Raw genomic sequence first — 16,756 nt, forward strand, 5'->3', positions numbered from 1 at the left:
TAGGGAAATCACTTAGTGCTTTTGACAGTGCGAGTGCGTATTGAGTTTCAGTATGTGGCCAGTTTCCTCTGGTGTTAGCATGAAGAAAGAAAAATAGTTCTAAAATGGAAAACTTGTGAGAATCAGAACTTGACAGGCAAACTTGGAAGAATGGTTATAAAAATATTATGTAGAGTTTCCATACAGCTTGTTTACTAGAGGCCATCTTTAAACATTCATAATTTATGTTGGTTTTGGAGCTATGGAGTAACTGGAACAATTGTGATTGGGTAGGTGGAGGTTTTTGAAAATACAGATGCAGAAATTGGTAGTTACTACACAGTTAACGTCCATATTTGTAAGTAAATAGTATCTGAAATTATTTATTTCTAACTTTTTTTTGTTTCTTTTTGGATGAGGGATTTTAAGGAGTACAAATTTCATGCTGAGGTTGTGGCGTTAGTTCTTTAAACTTAAAAAAAAGCAAAACAAAAAAAAACACAACAAACAAAACCTTTAAAAGCTTTATAGGTTTGCATGAAAAATATGCTTGGTAAAATCTGTGGAACAGCCAATTTCATGAAGTGAGTGATTCACTCACTTCATGTGTAAAGGTGTCATTGGAAAGTGGGGACACCTCTTGGGTCATTTATCAGACACCTTTGTTGCTATTTGGGCTTCCAATGAACTTTTTAAAAGAATGATCTATGGCAAAGCAAATAAAATAGAGCAGAAGGGTGTGGGATGGAATGTTTCTCACATCACATCTTAGCTGTATTTCCAACATTTCAAAACAATATATCCCAGAATATTTTTTTTCTTTTTTCTTTTTTTTTTTTTCTTTGAGAGGATATGGGCAAGGTAGTGTAAAATGAGCAAAGACTTAATAGGAAATCAGGTGTGTTTAGTTTCAGTTCATGATGGCTGAGCAATTCCTGTAGGAGAGCATATAGGTATTAATATGAGAAATGAATACACTTGGATTTATGCTCTCAGTGTCATAAAAGCCAGTCCTTTCAACAGCCTTAAAATACAGTCTGTAGCTGAAGCTTAGCAATGAGGAGAGAGAGCAGGCAGATAATGCTGCCTCCGGAGAGCAACGTTCTGATCTTATTCCTGGGTCAGGAATGAAAAGAGTTTGGTGGTCTCCTCTTAATCCCCCGTGGACCTTTGTCCACAGTGAAGAAACACCCCACAGTTTGGCATGGCCCTGGTTAAGAAGCAATTTCTTCTCAGCTAAGACCTGGGCCCGCAACAGGAGGGGTTTGGGTGGGGGGTCGATTGGCGGGGCTGGCAGAGGCTGCCTCCTTCCCACCCAGCCTGCTGGCCTCCTCTCTTGCCTGGGAATTCAATTTCACACCAAAATTTCAAACAAAGTCTCAAGCCTGCAAATATTGAATCAGGCCTTGTGAGCTATTGTCTGCCTCGCCTCATGTGTGAGGGAACTCCCTGTACTTCTCCCATAAACTCCCAATTTTCCAAGTGTGGGCAGAGGCGCAGGCAGTGTCCCCAGCATGGCCGGCCCCATGCAGAGAGGACGCCAGCCTGCTCTGTGTTCCCAGCTCTGAGCTCGGGCAGTTGACAGCTGTTCTGACCACTTGGATGCTGCTCTAAGGGTGGAAGCCTGCAAGAGGCCCAAAAAAGTCTCCCAAATCTATTTCATCGTGTTCATCTCAAGTAACACTTGATTGAAGTGATACTGAAACGTAAAGAAGAAACAAAATGCACTAAATCTTGCTGAGTGAGTACTATGGAAAATCTTGCTCTTCTTCCTCTCCTCTTAGTAATGGGTAAATAGTGGCACATTTCTCATTGCAGGAATGTGTTTTTTCTTGCTGTCTGTTTAAAGCTTTTCCTCAGACAGCTCTGTAGCATGGCCAATGGCTCAATGTTTCACAGTCCTTTTAGTTGATGATCAGATATTTTCACAAACCCTTTGCATTGATTGTGAAAGACAGAAGATAAAATGTACTAGTAATAAAACTTCTTACTTGCAAGTAGGGCTTTGAAGAGTGACAGAGAATACTTGCTTTTGAAGAGGGAGAATGCTTTGAAAGACAAAAATATTTTCTGTGTTTTAGACTGCAATATTTTAATTATTCACACCTACTGGGGATTCTGACCCAACCTAGCTGTTTTTGAGGATGACAGCAGAAACCAATAGTCTGAACTTCTCTTGACTAAGGTCCTGCTTCCCTGGCCTTTAAATCAAGAATTCTTCATACACATCAATTACGTTTCTCCTGTGTGAATGAGGAGAGAATAATGCCCAAAGCAGCAGCTTAAAGTGGTGTGTTATCCAAGTTGAAGATGTTCTCTAAATGTGAAAGTGTTTCTTCAAAAATAGCACAGGGCTGCAAGGGCTAATTCTGATCATTTCAGTGTTTAGAATAATGCCTAAGGATTTGAGAATTGGCATGATGGGTTATTTTGAGCTTACAGAATATATGTATTTATTAATATATTTGATGTATAATAATACTGTTCTCTAATTAAAAATTATTAGACCAACACTTAAACATACAAATTTTCTCTTAGGTTATTTTGGAAACTAGGAAGCTTACAATTTTCTAGACAGCAATGATGCCCATAAATTTAATGAGGTACTTAATTAACGTTAAGCACGAGAGCAACTTCCCATGTCTAAGCTTTTATCTTTATGTTACTCTGTTAAAAGCTAAAATGCTAGAATGTTTTTCAACCTTTTCTAGTTCAGGAATTAGGTTGCTATCTTACCCTGTAGCCTGGGCATGTGTGAAATTCACAAATAGCCTCAATACAGAATAGAATTGTTTCCATTCTCCTCTCATCACATTGTAATGGAGCTTATCTTTTTCAATATCTGTTTAATAGCATTTATTTATTTATTTCTGAATTTAATCTATACACTTCATTTGTTATCTTGAAACTAAGGTGACTTGTTATTCGTCATTTTGGGTAACCTTTTTTTTCAAGAGTTTTGTATAAATTTCTTTATCTAGATTTCCCACTGGTACCACGTTCAATAAACATTCTTACATCTTACATGCTCTGGCAGGGGGGGTTGGACTAGATGATCTTTTTAGGTCCCTTCCAACCCCTAAGATTCTATGATTCTATTATTCTATGATCTTTGTTACATCATCGTGCCTGTATTAGCCATTGCCCTATCCTAAATGCTGAAATGGCTTAGGATGATTACACAAAAATATAGGTTATATTTTTCTTTGTTATGTGTACACAGAGCACCGTGAATCTGTGTGCTTAAACCATAGAGCTAGCTTTAAAATGACAGTGCTCATAATCAGGTTTATAGGAAGACTAGTGTTATTTTTGAACTGTTATCTTCTCTCTGAAAGCTCACATGTGATGTTAAGAAAATAAACACTGGCATTTTTCAAATAAGACAAAATTCTCCATTTTAAATTTGAACGTAGTATTCTGGAACATTGTTTTTGCAAGGAAACTGTGCTCTGATTCTTGATAACTTGTTAGGAGGAATTTAGAACATTCTTTGCTCAGAGCTTTGCCAATAGTCGAGTTTGCAAAATGGAAAGAAAAGAGCTTGACCTTAAAACAGAAGAAGAGCCTAAGTGGTGACATATTCTGCTGATTAAATACTAGCAGTATGAGATCTGTTTATATGGAAGCAAAGAAATAATGCAGATCTAACTTTGAAGGGAAACTCTGGACTACTAATATAAGGACTTATTTTTTTTACCAAGTTATAAATAACCTGACATCAAACAAAAGGATTTAACTGTTTGATGGAATACCTCAGTTACAGAGATTAGATGCACAGTTCCTGTTCAATAAAGTTATTAGTTGTTTGTACAAATTAGAATTGACATTTATATCAATGATAAATAAATAGAACAGAAACATTAATGGTTCCCATACCAACAGTACAGTTTTAAGATCCAAATGTTTATAACGGCCATGTTCAAGTTTGGAACTGTAGGTCAGATGAGATAGTGGAAAAGGCAAGGAGTGCCCCTTAGAGAACCATTAGCTTTTTAGTCTGAGTTGGTCTAAGAAAATTGCATCTGAACATGAAATACATTACCATCAGAAGAACACAGGCAAGTAGCAGAGCACATTTTAATGCTTCCTTTCATAAAAATGAAAGGAAAATCTATTGTGAAGGATGTTTTTCGAGAAAGCTAATTCAGCTCACAGTGATAATCACTGCATTTGTTTCTGAGTGCCTGTGGAATGCACCATTGCATTAGGAGATTTTCTCTCCAACAGCTGAGGAAGGTGTCACTTCAGAAAGTTTTAAAATTTACAAAGTTGTGATTCAACTCCCTTTTCCTGTATCCACTTCATGTTACTGTATTTTGTCTCATTTAATTTGATAAAAGATTTCCAACTTCCAATGCTTGGTCAAAATTACTAAAATCCAGCTTAACTAGAGTACTAAGAAAAGAACATTGTTGTGCAGAGTTAGATGTCTGAAAGTGGTGCTCTTAAATTATTGCTTAAAAGGTTTTGCTCATTTGGGGTTTTTCACATTTGGAGGTTTTATGGCTACAGATTTCAGTTCTCTCCTTGGCAACCTTTGTCTTTTCTCTGCTATCTTTAGGCAGCAAGAAACAACTTCTGTGAATGAAAGAAACTGATAGATATAGAAAGCACCTGTAAGTCACATTATGTTCTTGCTGCAGTGTCACCAAGCAAGCATTGCTCTTCTGCTGGTGGGACCTGGCAGCATGTGTGCAGTTGCAGGTGCTCAGATGGCAGCTCAGAGTTGCTGGACGTTGTCTCTACCTTCTTAGTTGGACATCCCACTGCCCCTGCAGGTCTCATGCCTGGTGGCTGTGCCCTGGCAGTGCCATTGATGCCAGCAATGCATTTGCTCCCAAGGTTTCTGTGTTTTGAAGTTGCATATTTCAACAGATCAACCATGACATAGTGCTGAGATATAGCAGAAGGAATAGAAACAATAATCAAATAATATGATAGAGTAAACATCTAAAGAGGCTTGTTGAAGTCTTCTGATATTTTTGTGTAGTTAGATTCTGGAAGGCAGTGTGAGCTGGCAGAGTAACCAAGTGGCTACTCGGAGAAACAGGGGAGAGTATCCAGGCTGCTGTGAGCTTTTCTGTTATTTGTGAACAAAAGTGTTTCTGGTGACCTCAGTGAAATGTCATCTTCACAAAGAATAAGCCTTTGCAAAATCACTGCCCTAATAGTAATGAGAAATTTGTGATAAAGGAAGTCAGCACAACAGAACAAAAAGAACTCAAATAAGTTACAGGATCTCCTATGAAAAGTACCCGCCTGCAGTGTTTCTCTTTGGCAACACTTAAATCATGTCTTACAGTTATGTTTATGAAAACTCTTCAGCAAGTCTGAAAGGGTGGAACAAACATGATGGAAGTACAGACAAAAGGATGGAAGTACATGTCCATGTTCCCAAGTTAGCCTGAGGCTTAGGTTCTTGTGTATACCCTGTAGGCCTCCCAGGGCCAGCACTGGCTGTGTCCCTCAGCCTTGGATTTAGAGGACCCTGGAACAATGGATTATTGTTTAGTGATTTCCTTTGACAACTGACTAGCTGTTGACCCATTAAAAACATGTCCTCTTGTGGGCTTAGGCTTGGACTTGATAACGTGACCACTGTCTAACTATTTGGCAGCTTCCTGCCAAGCTTAAACCAAACTCATTTTTAACCTGGAATACTGTGATGAGATTTTTTAATTACTATTTTGTGGTGAGAGGAAAAGCAACCTTTGAGAAAATAATGTAATAGAATGGTGAATATTATTATTATAATTTTAGACAAGTGATTAATGTCTTGTAGCTTTCTAAATATTTGGATAATCTTCAGTAAATGGTAGTAATTGATAATACTGTGATTCTCTGGTTTAACACTGTTAAGCTCATTGAAAACCTAGCTTTCTGACTCAATTGAATACTCACTTCTCAGTATTTTTTTGCCTTGTGTAGACAAAAAGCTTGCTTCTGGCTTTCTCTTCTTCCTGGCCAGAAAATTAATTAGCCTCTGTGAAAGATAATTCCAGTGTTTTTATGGAATATAAGGGCAGAAATAACTGAGATGAATGATGCCTTTTCGGAGCTGCAGATGTCCAAATGAAACAAGAAAACTTAACTCCATCAGTAGAACTAGACTAAATATTGCTCTAAAAATCAGCACTTCCACTCTGCAATAATCCTAGACTAACCTTGCACAGTACACAAGGAGTGAGAAAGCTCTTGGTTTGAGACTGAGCCATTTTTTATTGTTACTTGTAATAAAATATATGACAATATTTAACATGCATCTATAAAACCATTGAAAACCAATCTGTGATCATAACCTTGCTCAAATCTCTGGTAGGTTGCAGGCAAAGTTTTAACTTCAATTAGTTTCTCTTTTTAAAAATTTAACATCTGTAAAATATGTGCAATTGCAACTTGGAAACAGAAATTTAGATTGTCATAAAAAATGCTCCTCCATAATTAAAAAAAATTTAAATCTTCACAAGGCAATTTTATTGAACTACTAGTTCTGAAAAATCATTGGCATGCATCTACATTGCATGTCTAATTAGGACATATGAATATATGAATGATATAAATATATGAATTATCTGTTCCCTTTGATTTTGCTCATATTTGTTCAATATTTTACATACAGTCATTCCTCAACTTTCTGGCTGACATTTTTGTTTTCTCCATGAAAATCCTGTTTATTACTTACAAGATGCTTGTAAACTCAGTTACCTGATTATGAAGATATAGTTTCAGAGACCAGCATTTTAATATTCTTGTAAAACTAACCATTGACTTGTTAAGATTTTACTACTTATTTTACATATAACTACTGGAAGTTTCTCTATCATTGCTGTATCAGTTAAAAGGTCTGGATCCTATTAGTTGCAAATATTTTTTTACCCTGAAAAATTCATAGCTATGCATTTAAAAGCAATGGTTGTCTTCATTTGTGATAAAAGGAATATAGAAAATATTAAGTGAAAGACAAATATATACAGTATGTAAATAGAATTCGGAAGTGTTCACCAAAACATCTCTGTCTTGCTCAATTTCATGGGAAGGCTGCCCCTTGTGTGTGCCAGTGGTTGTATCCCTGCCCGTGCAAGCGAGGAAAGGGGTTGCACTTTTATGATTCTTACTCCTGCAGGATCATCAGAAAGCTATTTTGGGGTCCTTGGAGCTTCACTGAAAGAATGAAATGAGCTGCAGTATTCCCTTTGCTACCCAGAGGAGAGACATACCCAAGTTATTTAGGTCTGTGTGCTTTATTAGTTCCCTGGCAAAAGCCTTCAGTGCTGGGAAGATCTTCTTTGCAAGGTGCCAGGAAGCAGTGGCAGGGGAGGGAGGCTGCTGGAGCTGTCCTAGTAGGAATGCAAGGAAGAACTGCAGATTCCAGGGGGAAATACCCTTCCAGCAGTCACCTCAGGTCTGCAGCCAGACACCCCACCTCAATGACAGGGGAAGCCTTACTGCCCAGCAGAATGATGAGTTCCCCTTGCAACTTTATTACTCTTCCATACCACAAGGAGCTTTTAATTTTTTTGATTGATTGTCCTTTTTTATTGCTCAAGTGCTGTGTGGCATACTGCTGGCTTTTGTCACTGTACTCTGTTTTGAAAGACTGACTTTTATACTGCTTCAGACTTTCACAGCTGGAAGAACTGCAGTGTACTCTGTAGTGAATCCTGGCCCAAGTAAATTTAAGGAACAAACAGATTCCATCTAGAGACTTTAGAAGTCATGAATCATGCTCTCCTAAGTGATAGAAACTTTAAGAAATGCCAGTATAGTGGATGGGGATGGTTATTGCACTTGGGAGTGCAGAATGCACTTTCCAGAGGTGCAGGGGAACATGGATTTGCCTGGTAGGGCAGAAGACAATGCCTGACCCTCTGGCTATTGGAGATTAAGCAAATTAACAGGACCTGCAGAAGGCTGTAAACAGGTGGGAGTGACAGAAGATAACTGATGGGCAGCCACGGAAGGTGTTGCTCAGTAAAAAAGTTCCTACAGGTCATCACATTAGTCACCGTGCTGGACAGGCAGCCAGTGTGGATTCAAGGAGCTGCAGAAAAGCTGGAAATTCAGACAGAGAGCAAGCAGGGAAATGGAATTCTTGAAAGTGACTTTTAGCAAAGGTTAAAAGTAAAACAGATTGGATATTAGAGTAGCATATATTGTGTGGCCTTGCTGAGAATCAGCTTACAGGGAGTGGAGGTTGCTTCAGTTCAGCACAGCAGAGGATGGAAGAAGCTGGAACCACTGGTGTTCAGCAGGGTTTTACAGTGGGGACACAAAGGCCCTTGGGCAGTGCTGTCTGGTGTGCTAACCCTGAACCATAGCACCATGCTCTGTAACAGGGGCTCCACCTCTGAACCATGGCAGGGGCTGGAGTTTGGCTGGTAGCACAGATCAAAACTTAATTGATTTATCGTGAAATAGAATTTCAGAAACATATTTCCTGTGTCTCTTACCTGTGGGTCTTCAGAGGATTATTCTGATGTTTACTCTGTTGGACCAAAAGCTAAGCCAAGCATGTACATCTTCTTTGGGATTTATTTATGCTAAGCACAGGCAAACCAATAAATTTGTGTAAATACCTATAAATTATGAGAGCAAGCACTTTTTTTTTTAATATAAAATATAAAAGACTTTAATGTGAGTTGCCTGCTCTGGATAAAAAACCAAACAAACCAAAACTATAAAGCTTGTAATAATGTGATAGGTCTCAATAAAGAAAAAGAAAGCCACAAGCAAATATTAATGAAACCTAGTCACATATCTGAAGTTAAGCAGGTGCCTAATGCTTGGCTGTACAGAAATGCAGTGATATAGTTAGGATCTTGTTACATTTGACAGGCATATCTGACTTTCAGATTTGAGGGAGAGCAGTAACAAAAGCCAATTCTAGGTAAATGTGTGTGGCTTCCCGTATGTGGCAGGAGGAAAAGTAAGCTTTCTGCACTGGATTTCAGTAAGGAGTTTTTATCTCTTATTAGAGTATTTTGTAAGAGGAGTATTCCAGGCCTACAAAACTCTCTAGCATCATTCAGACAAGGGAGTGTTTAAAAATGTAAAAAAAAAAAAAAAAAAAAAAAAGGAAGGAAAGCCATCAAGACAAGTCTCTTCCCACCATAAAGAAATCACAGGCAAGGTTTTAATTTGTTTTCTTCATTTTTCATTTGCTAAGTCAAGTGCTGGACTTCACGTTCTCTACCAGTTGACAATGAAACAAGCCATATACTCTGCTAGGAGTTTATTTGTTTGGGTTTTTTTCTAGTAAGGGGTGACTCATTATTTTATTTATTTATTTTTTATTTCAGTGGACATAATATCATGTATCAGGTTTAGTAGCTGCCTTAGTACAATGAGCTGAAATCATTAAATTGATTCCACATGTGATAAATATAGGATGAAAACAGTTGGCAGCCCTTGTATATACCTTCCTATCTTTAATGTTGATAACATCATAGTAGTAAAATGTTGAGAAAGAAAATTAAATAATAATTCTGTGGAAGCTATTTCAGTATATGCAGTGTTGGTTTGGCAAGAGTTCACTAATTATCCAGGGCGCTTTTAGAACAGGTAAAGGAAGTGAAGTGTGAAATGAAAGATGAAAAGCCCCCAAAATTTATTTTCCTCTGCTTGTTCATCAAGTGTACAGCGGCCATCAAAAAGAAATCAAGAGTTCTGTTGTTCTGTCCTGGATCAGAAATACCAGTTGTAGTTACTTTAGTACAGTTATGATTGATTTTAAGTACTTTTCTGATTGTAAAATTTGTCACAGAAAAACACAGATTTCTATCATAAGCTCTCTGGTTAATGTAAAATGCAAACAGCAGTCACAGCCTGGAGAGGCACCTTCTTGCTTACAGGGTGGTAGCCAATAGTTTAGAAGTTTAGAATAATCCAAATGCTTCAGTGATACTTTCCTCACAACAATGTCTGAATGTAATGCTTAATTGTCACGTATTTGGCTGTCTTTTAAAAATCCCTCCTGTCTTCAAGGGCACTAAGACATTTCTACCAGTATTTTGAAAGGTTTTCAATGTCTTTTTTGGCTGGTGAACTGAAAAAAATGGGAATGATTACTTTGTTGGTCTTGTTTTTAAACTGAAATGCATTATCAACTGAGAGTGTGCTCTGAAGGTATTGTTAAAAGTGCTTTGAAAACTTGTAAATCCCTGTAATTTATGTTCTCATAGTCTCAACTGCTTCTTTCTGTCCTTCTGGTTTTAATTTGAATGCAGACTTGTCTGGGTGTGTACCTGTAAAATTGTGTTTTTCCAAGTAGGATTTACAGTCGTGACCCTAAGTTTTACAGTGTTCTAACCTTATAGAAGCTTCCTCCTATGCCAAAAAGCCAACTTTGGGTCAAACAGCTCTTTCATATTATAATTGTCTAATCAAGGTTACTTGGAACAGATCCGATTTGGGCATTTCTAGTTCTATTACAAAGGCCTTATAAGAATATCAAGTAAATTGGAAAGGTTCCTTTGCAAGAGACCAGTAACAGCATTGCCTTATTTCTTCAGATGTCCACAGTTGTAAACTTAGCCTGCTTCATGACAACAGTTCCATTTATCTAAACAATTCTCCTTTTAGAGCCAATGGCACTGATAGAAACTGAGATAAGAAATACAGATGGGAGGATCTCTCAGAGTCTCCCCTTACTGAAACTCCTTGCTGTGCAGCTTACAATCACCTTTTCTTTCTGCTGCCTGAGAATGCGTGGCAGACATTTACCCTGAAACAGAGTCCTCTCTAATTGCCAGAAAGCACTCTAGTGAAGGATGATGGAGCTTCAGGAGGGTTTTTACAGTCCTGGTGATCTCCTCCTTGATGTTTTAGTTTGTTGGGTTTTTTTTTCCTGAAGACGTGCTTACTGTGTGTAAATGGCAGGAGCTGAGGTTTTTAGTTTCGTAGCTCTAATTTACAATAGCCCCTTTGCTATAATTCTTTGTCTTTTGAATGAAGGTATTAAATTACCAGTGTTATTGTAATCTGCAGATTAATCCCCTTCTCATTTACTTACTGTCTTTTTGGGTGATACAGGAGAAGGAAGTTTCACAGCTTTATATTCTTTGTGTTCCTCTGCAATAAAAATAATACTTGCGCACTAAACCAGAAGTTATTTGGACTAAATGTTGGAAGCTTTATTTTTAGCATTTACTCTCCATTTTTTAGCATGACTTCAGCACTCTTGGTGGTTAACAGGAAGAGAAGAGCAGACAGGTCACGTGCTCTAATTTTGTTCCATTTGTATTTTCAGATCATTGTACAATCGGGTCGTCACCCCACGGTGCTGCAAAAACTCTGCCAGTTGCCTTTCCAGTATTTCAGTGATCCTCGTTTAATCAAAGTGCTCTTCCCATCACTAATAGCTGCTTGTTACAACAACCCTCAGAACAAGATCATCCTGGAGCAGGAGATGAGTTGTGTTTTACTGGCCACATTCATCCAGGTAGCTATTGTAATAAACTCACGGCCATGTGCAGGGTAACTGCAACAGGTTTTCTCGCCTTTGCCGTGTGTATGGAAATCATTTGACCTTCAGTAAAATAAGTAAACAGCATTGAAGTACTTTTAAGATTCTCTTCAGCTCTTTTCAAACCACAGATTATGCCTGTACTTGAGACATCTTATAACACTGAAAGGTTACAGAGGAGTTCAGGTTCTCACTATCACATACAGAATCCTGTTTTCATTAAAGTTATTGGCCGTGCAAGGAGGGTTTGATGGAGATCCTGGTATTACAAGCCAATTCTTAAAATATTTATTTTCTAAAAATTACTGCACATCTGAAATCAGTATATAATGTGTTTACATGCAAATGTACAGTTGTGTACTGTGTACAATAGATTTACAGAGAGAACTGACGAGAAGTGTATATATTTTATGCAGAACATACACAGAACATATGTTACCGGTCTAATCTTGCAGTCTATTTTTGACAGTAAACCACTGAGTTCACTACAAATACTGTTTTGAATAAGGATTTACAGCATTTTTGTTCCCTTTGTCTAAATGTATATGCTGTGCTTTATATATCAGATTTTATGCATACATTGTGTTTTCCTTTCATTTTATTGACTGTTTCTAATGAATAAATGCAGTTTTTATAAATACTATTAAAAATAATATGCTTTTAGGAGTCTAATAACTGTATCAGTCACCTGAAAGTTACTGTTGTTGATACAGAAATGTTTATCTGACTCTTTTCCCTAATGCTTTGCAGCTAGTCCAAGGGTAGGCTACATGGACTGGGGAGAGAAGGCACAAGAACTAAATATTTACTAGAAGTCTTAGCATAACATCAAACTTCTGAGTGCATCTACTTTTTATCTTTTTAATGAAAAAATAATTGCATAGCAGTTAAAAAAAAATGTTTGGAACTTAGAAAAATTTGCCATTTTGTAATGAACTTCTGTTCAAATACAAAGCTACAAGTCATGTTTTACTTTGACTTTCTTATATTGAAACTACAGATTTTAGTGTAGAAGCTTCAGCGGCAAAAAATAACGTAAGCATTATAAGTAAATACAGCAGGTTTAGTTGTTTTTTTTCTGCCAAAAAACATGCAAGTGAGGGAGAGTGTTTCCTATCTGAATAATTCAGGTTGTTTACCTCGATTTTGAGAATGGCATTTAAATCCCCAGCAGCTACAGCAAAGCATAAGTATCTGTACAATGGTCAGCGTTAATAATTCGATTTCCAACGAGACGTGTATCTCAGATGCCAAGTCCACATACTATTCTTGTAGGCTTTTAAAAAAGGTGTTATATTCAAATATGGAAGATCTTTGTGTGCTGTGAAGTGTCGTGCCTTTGCTGACTTTGCTGGTACTTCAGTATTTTACCCGTTTGAAAAATGAATCCCGAATGCTGCACGTGCACACACGGAGCACACGATTCTGAGCGGAATGCTCAGACACCCACGCACGCAGAAGAAGTTTTCCTCTCTACTTCTATTTCAACTCGCTGCTGTTTGTCAAGAAATCTCTCATTTGCTTCAGTGGAAGGTTTGGGAAAGACACAAATGTTTTCCCTCTGACTAGAAATTGAGGTTCTTCTCATGCCAGGGAATGCAAAAAGAAGTCCAGTTTACGTAAAAGTTTGGTGGTGTGTACAAATATAACACTTAAATACAGTGTGTGAAATGTGTGCAGCATAAATCAAAAGGAAATGATTGCTGGATTTTACAACGACCTACGTTCTACCTCCCTACCAACAGATCCATTTCTATCATCTGAAGTTTGCACCATCCTTTTTATTTTTGTTACTTCTGTTTCTAGATCTGCTGAATTAATTAAGCAAAAACACTAGGAGTATCCAGGATTTGCTAAACTGTATCTCTGATGTTAAAAAATATCATCTCTGCTCTGTGAATACTCACTCCAACAAAAGACAGGATTCCATAGGCCTGGACATCTGATAGCAGCAGGGATAACACATGGCACTGGGCACTTGGATAACTGCACCTTGGCTGGTTGCACAGCTGGCTGCACAGCTGGCAGCAGCCCTGGGCAGAGTTCATTATGGCCAGGGGAACAGCTTCATTTACTCTCAGGAGATCAGGACTTCAGGTTCCCAGGTCACTTGGAAGCACAGCTGGTGAAATTGGGATAATTCAAGATTTTTTTAGGAGTGCATTTGGAGTCAGAAGCATAAACCTAAAACACCATTTGTTTTAAAGAAACACAGCTATAGGACATGTTCTCTAAATTAAAAGTAATTATAATAACTCTTTCTTAAGAAGATACTAAACCTCTGTTTTTTCTGATTTGTTTTGTTGTTTGTTTTTGGGTTTTTTCCCCCAAGAAAGATGTATTTAGAAATCTACTGTATATTATAGAATTTAAATGCTGGGAGTATTCTATTATGATATGTAGCAAGTAAGACAGAGTTGGTTAATTTACAGTTTTCATAAAGTAATCAGGATTTTTAAGTGTCTGTGAAGACTTAAAATGTTGTTTAAATTCCTCAGATATAAGATCTGAAAACCTGATGCCACTTTCTTTTTTTTCCCCCCCTGTAGGATTTTGCACAGAGTTCAGGCCAAATGGATAATCATTTATTGCAGCAGAGGGGTATGTCTCCAATGAAATGTAACAGAGTACCGACTGAGTAACAAGATGTGTAGATACTGTATTTTACTGTGATTTAATTTTTTTTTTTTAATCTGCATCACAATGAAAGCAAGATAGTAAATTGCAAAATGACTTTACAGTTTGGGGAGAGGCTCTCTAGCTTACATTCTGATTCCAATATACGTGTCTCTCGGTCTGCTGCTCATGGAATCAGGAACTCAGGCTGTTAATCTTTATTGAATGCTATGTGGTATCGTGTCTTAAAATGTGATACTGTACGTGCACATATTTAATTAGCTGTCACAAAGGCCACCTTCAAAGGTTTTAGGTTGCAGAAGCCACACAGCCCTGCCAATACACCTGGGTGCCAAAAATGAGTAAAACACCATCCTGTAATTATCCCGTAGTTCGTCAGCTTGCAAAAGAGTTGCCATTATTTTTTTTGCCCCTCAGTTATTATAAATACTGTGTAAAATGCATTTAACCTCTCGAGGCTAAATATTTGAAAGGTTCTCAGCTAAGATGCTTGTTAAACACATCTGAAATTCAAGTATCATGGTGGGAATCTGGTCGTCAGTCGCTCGTATTTTGCATAAAATGTGTTGCTCAGACAGTTGTTTCTCCCTAACAGCAAGCACCATTTTGCTGAATGCTTGGCAGACGAGCAATTTCAGGTCTGAAACATAAGCATTATGTTTAAATTATAAAATATAAAATTAACATAAATTTATGGAGATTTTTACTGTCAACATTATACCTCTTCAGCTGAAGGAACTTCGTGCCCTTGTGCCTCTGCAGCACAAACTTTCCAGGATTTTGTTTGCATGAGAATCTGCTCAAAAACATTTAAAATCCAAGTGGAAAGCTTGCTTTTTGTTTTCATTATTCAAACTGAATGAACTTTTAAACAAAGATGACTATGTGATGACATGCGAGTGTGATTTCTAAACATTCCCCTGTTGCAAAAAGCTGACTTAATGATAGTGTAAGCAGGATTATTTTTATCCGTTATATCACTTGAATGTGTAGGGCAAGTGTCCCCAAAAAACCAAACAGGGACGATAGCACTGCTCAGAATAAAATGCAGAAGCACAAGCTCCATTGCTGGGTGCTGGGTTGAACCCCACAAGCCCGTGCACACACGTGTGGCCCCGTTCACCTCACCAGGAGTACTCGTAGGAGTAAAAGCTGCTCTTGTAACTGTGCTGTGAGCTTTGGGGGAACCAGGGAGCACAACTCCCCCTCAGCCCTTTGTTGGAAAAGAAGCTGCTCAGCAGAGGGAATGTCCCAGAGGCTTCCCAAGGAAGCTTCAGAAGGAAGCTGACTTGGTCCACAATGGGTCCAAGGACGTGAAGTGTGTCAAGATGTCCAGGGTTCTGGTGCGTAAAGCGGAGAGCCTGACCCTTAAAATCTTAAAAAATCTTTTTAAAAGCTTAAAAATTTTGCTCATCAGAGCCCTCTGCCCCCATTTTGAAAGCCAAGCCTCAACATCCGGAGCTCCACGGAAGTGTCACCCCGTGGCTGAAAATTTTTTGGTAGGGGGAGGGAAGTCAAGGACTAGGAGCGTCTCAAATGGGCCACACGTTCATTAATTCTTTATTGCCATCTTAAGAGAGAATAACTTGGTAATTTTATGTTCTGTCTTCAACAGAAAAATTGCTCAGTTCTCAAGATTACCTTGAGCTGTCCAACAGATTCCCCCGCCAGTCCTGGGAAGAAGCTCGACAATTCTTCTTGAAAAAATAAGTGTTGGATTTGGTTTTAAATTCCCTAACTTCCTCACGCCGACCACTTCCTACCCCTTTACTAATACCACATGGCAGAAATAGAGAGAGGTACCATTTGGAAACTAGTTTCTCCAACTTGGTTTCATGTCTATGAAGATCTTGCTCCCAAAGAGTCCTTGGGAAGGATGGATAGAAAGAGCTTAGTGGGTACCTCCGTTTCACAGTCAGAGGAACTCCTAAGTTTTCTTTTTTGTTTTGCCACTGCAGCAAAATAGTTCAATATACTTACAGAAAAGGGGTTGTCACTTTGAACTGATATGAGGTGAAAAAATGTCAGCAATAATTAAGAGTGGTCTGAGCTGTAAGCACATACTGCAGCTTAACAGATGACTACTTTCTTTCAAAAGGCTCTTCCAAAAAGTTTTGATACTCTTTAAGTACTTATGCTGTAGATACATAATTTGCACTATTTATATCCTGAGTACTGTAGATACTTTCAAGTCCTGTTTTGTAATTTTGATAATTTTATTTCCTTCGCGTATCCTGTGTCAAGATCCGGGTGTTTCCACCCCGTGACGTGGTGGTGCTTGCACTGCAGGACTGTTGAAATAAGGTTGCGAAGAGAGAAAAAACATGTTCTATATATCTTGTAATAAAAATAACTTATTCTGCTTGTAGTGTGACTTCTGAGTTACCAGTGTTGGTGTGTTTGAATTACCAGGAGCATCACAGGGCTCGGGAAAGTAATTAAAAAAGACTCCTAAGATGTCTTTCTAGTTACCGAAAAGTCTAAAGAATTTGTCGGATTTGGCTCTGAGGAAAGTTCGTTTGTAATTTGTTGGTGATTTGGGCTCAGTCACGTAACGGGGATTTCTTAAACCACACAGACTTTTTAACGTTTCGGTCAAGACTTTAATAAACTCTTGTTTCAACGTGGTGACGTTCTCTTCCCGGGGCCGGTTCCGCGCGGCAGCAGCAGCAC

General features: G+C 38.1%; 2 protein-coding genes across 2 annotated transcripts in view; both read left to right on the forward strand.

The window, feature by feature from the left end:
- The window catches only part of SCAPER (S-phase cyclin A-associated protein in the ER), a 144,958-nt gene extending 129,165 nt beyond the window's left edge, over window positions 1-15,793 (forward strand). The window contains exons 29-31 of the mRNA XM_009994363.1: window positions 11,231-11,422; window positions 13,996-14,047; window positions 15,699-15,793. Coding sequence (XP_009992665.1) covers window positions 11,231-11,422; window positions 13,996-14,047; window positions 15,699-15,793 — 339 coding nt within the window. The remainder of the gene's footprint in view (window positions 1-11,230; window positions 11,423-13,995; window positions 14,048-15,698) is intronic.
- Window positions 15,794-15,863: 70 nt separating this feature from the next.
- The window catches only part of ETFA (electron-transfer-flavoprotein, alpha polypeptide), a 47,154-nt gene continuing 46,261 nt past the window's right edge, over window positions 15,864-16,756 (forward strand). The window contains exon 1 of the mRNA XM_009994496.1: window positions 15,864-15,977. Coding sequence (XP_009992798.1) covers window positions 15,864-15,977 — 114 coding nt within the window. The remainder of the gene's footprint in view (window positions 15,978-16,756) is intronic.

This window comes from Chaetura pelagica, unplaced genomic scaffold, assembly GCF_000747805.2.
Source record: "Chaetura pelagica isolate M959 unplaced genomic scaffold, ChaPel_1.0 scaffold222, whole genome shotgun sequence".
In the NCBI taxonomy this organism is placed as follows: Eukaryota; Metazoa; Chordata; class Aves; order Apodiformes; family Apodidae; genus Chaetura; species Chaetura pelagica.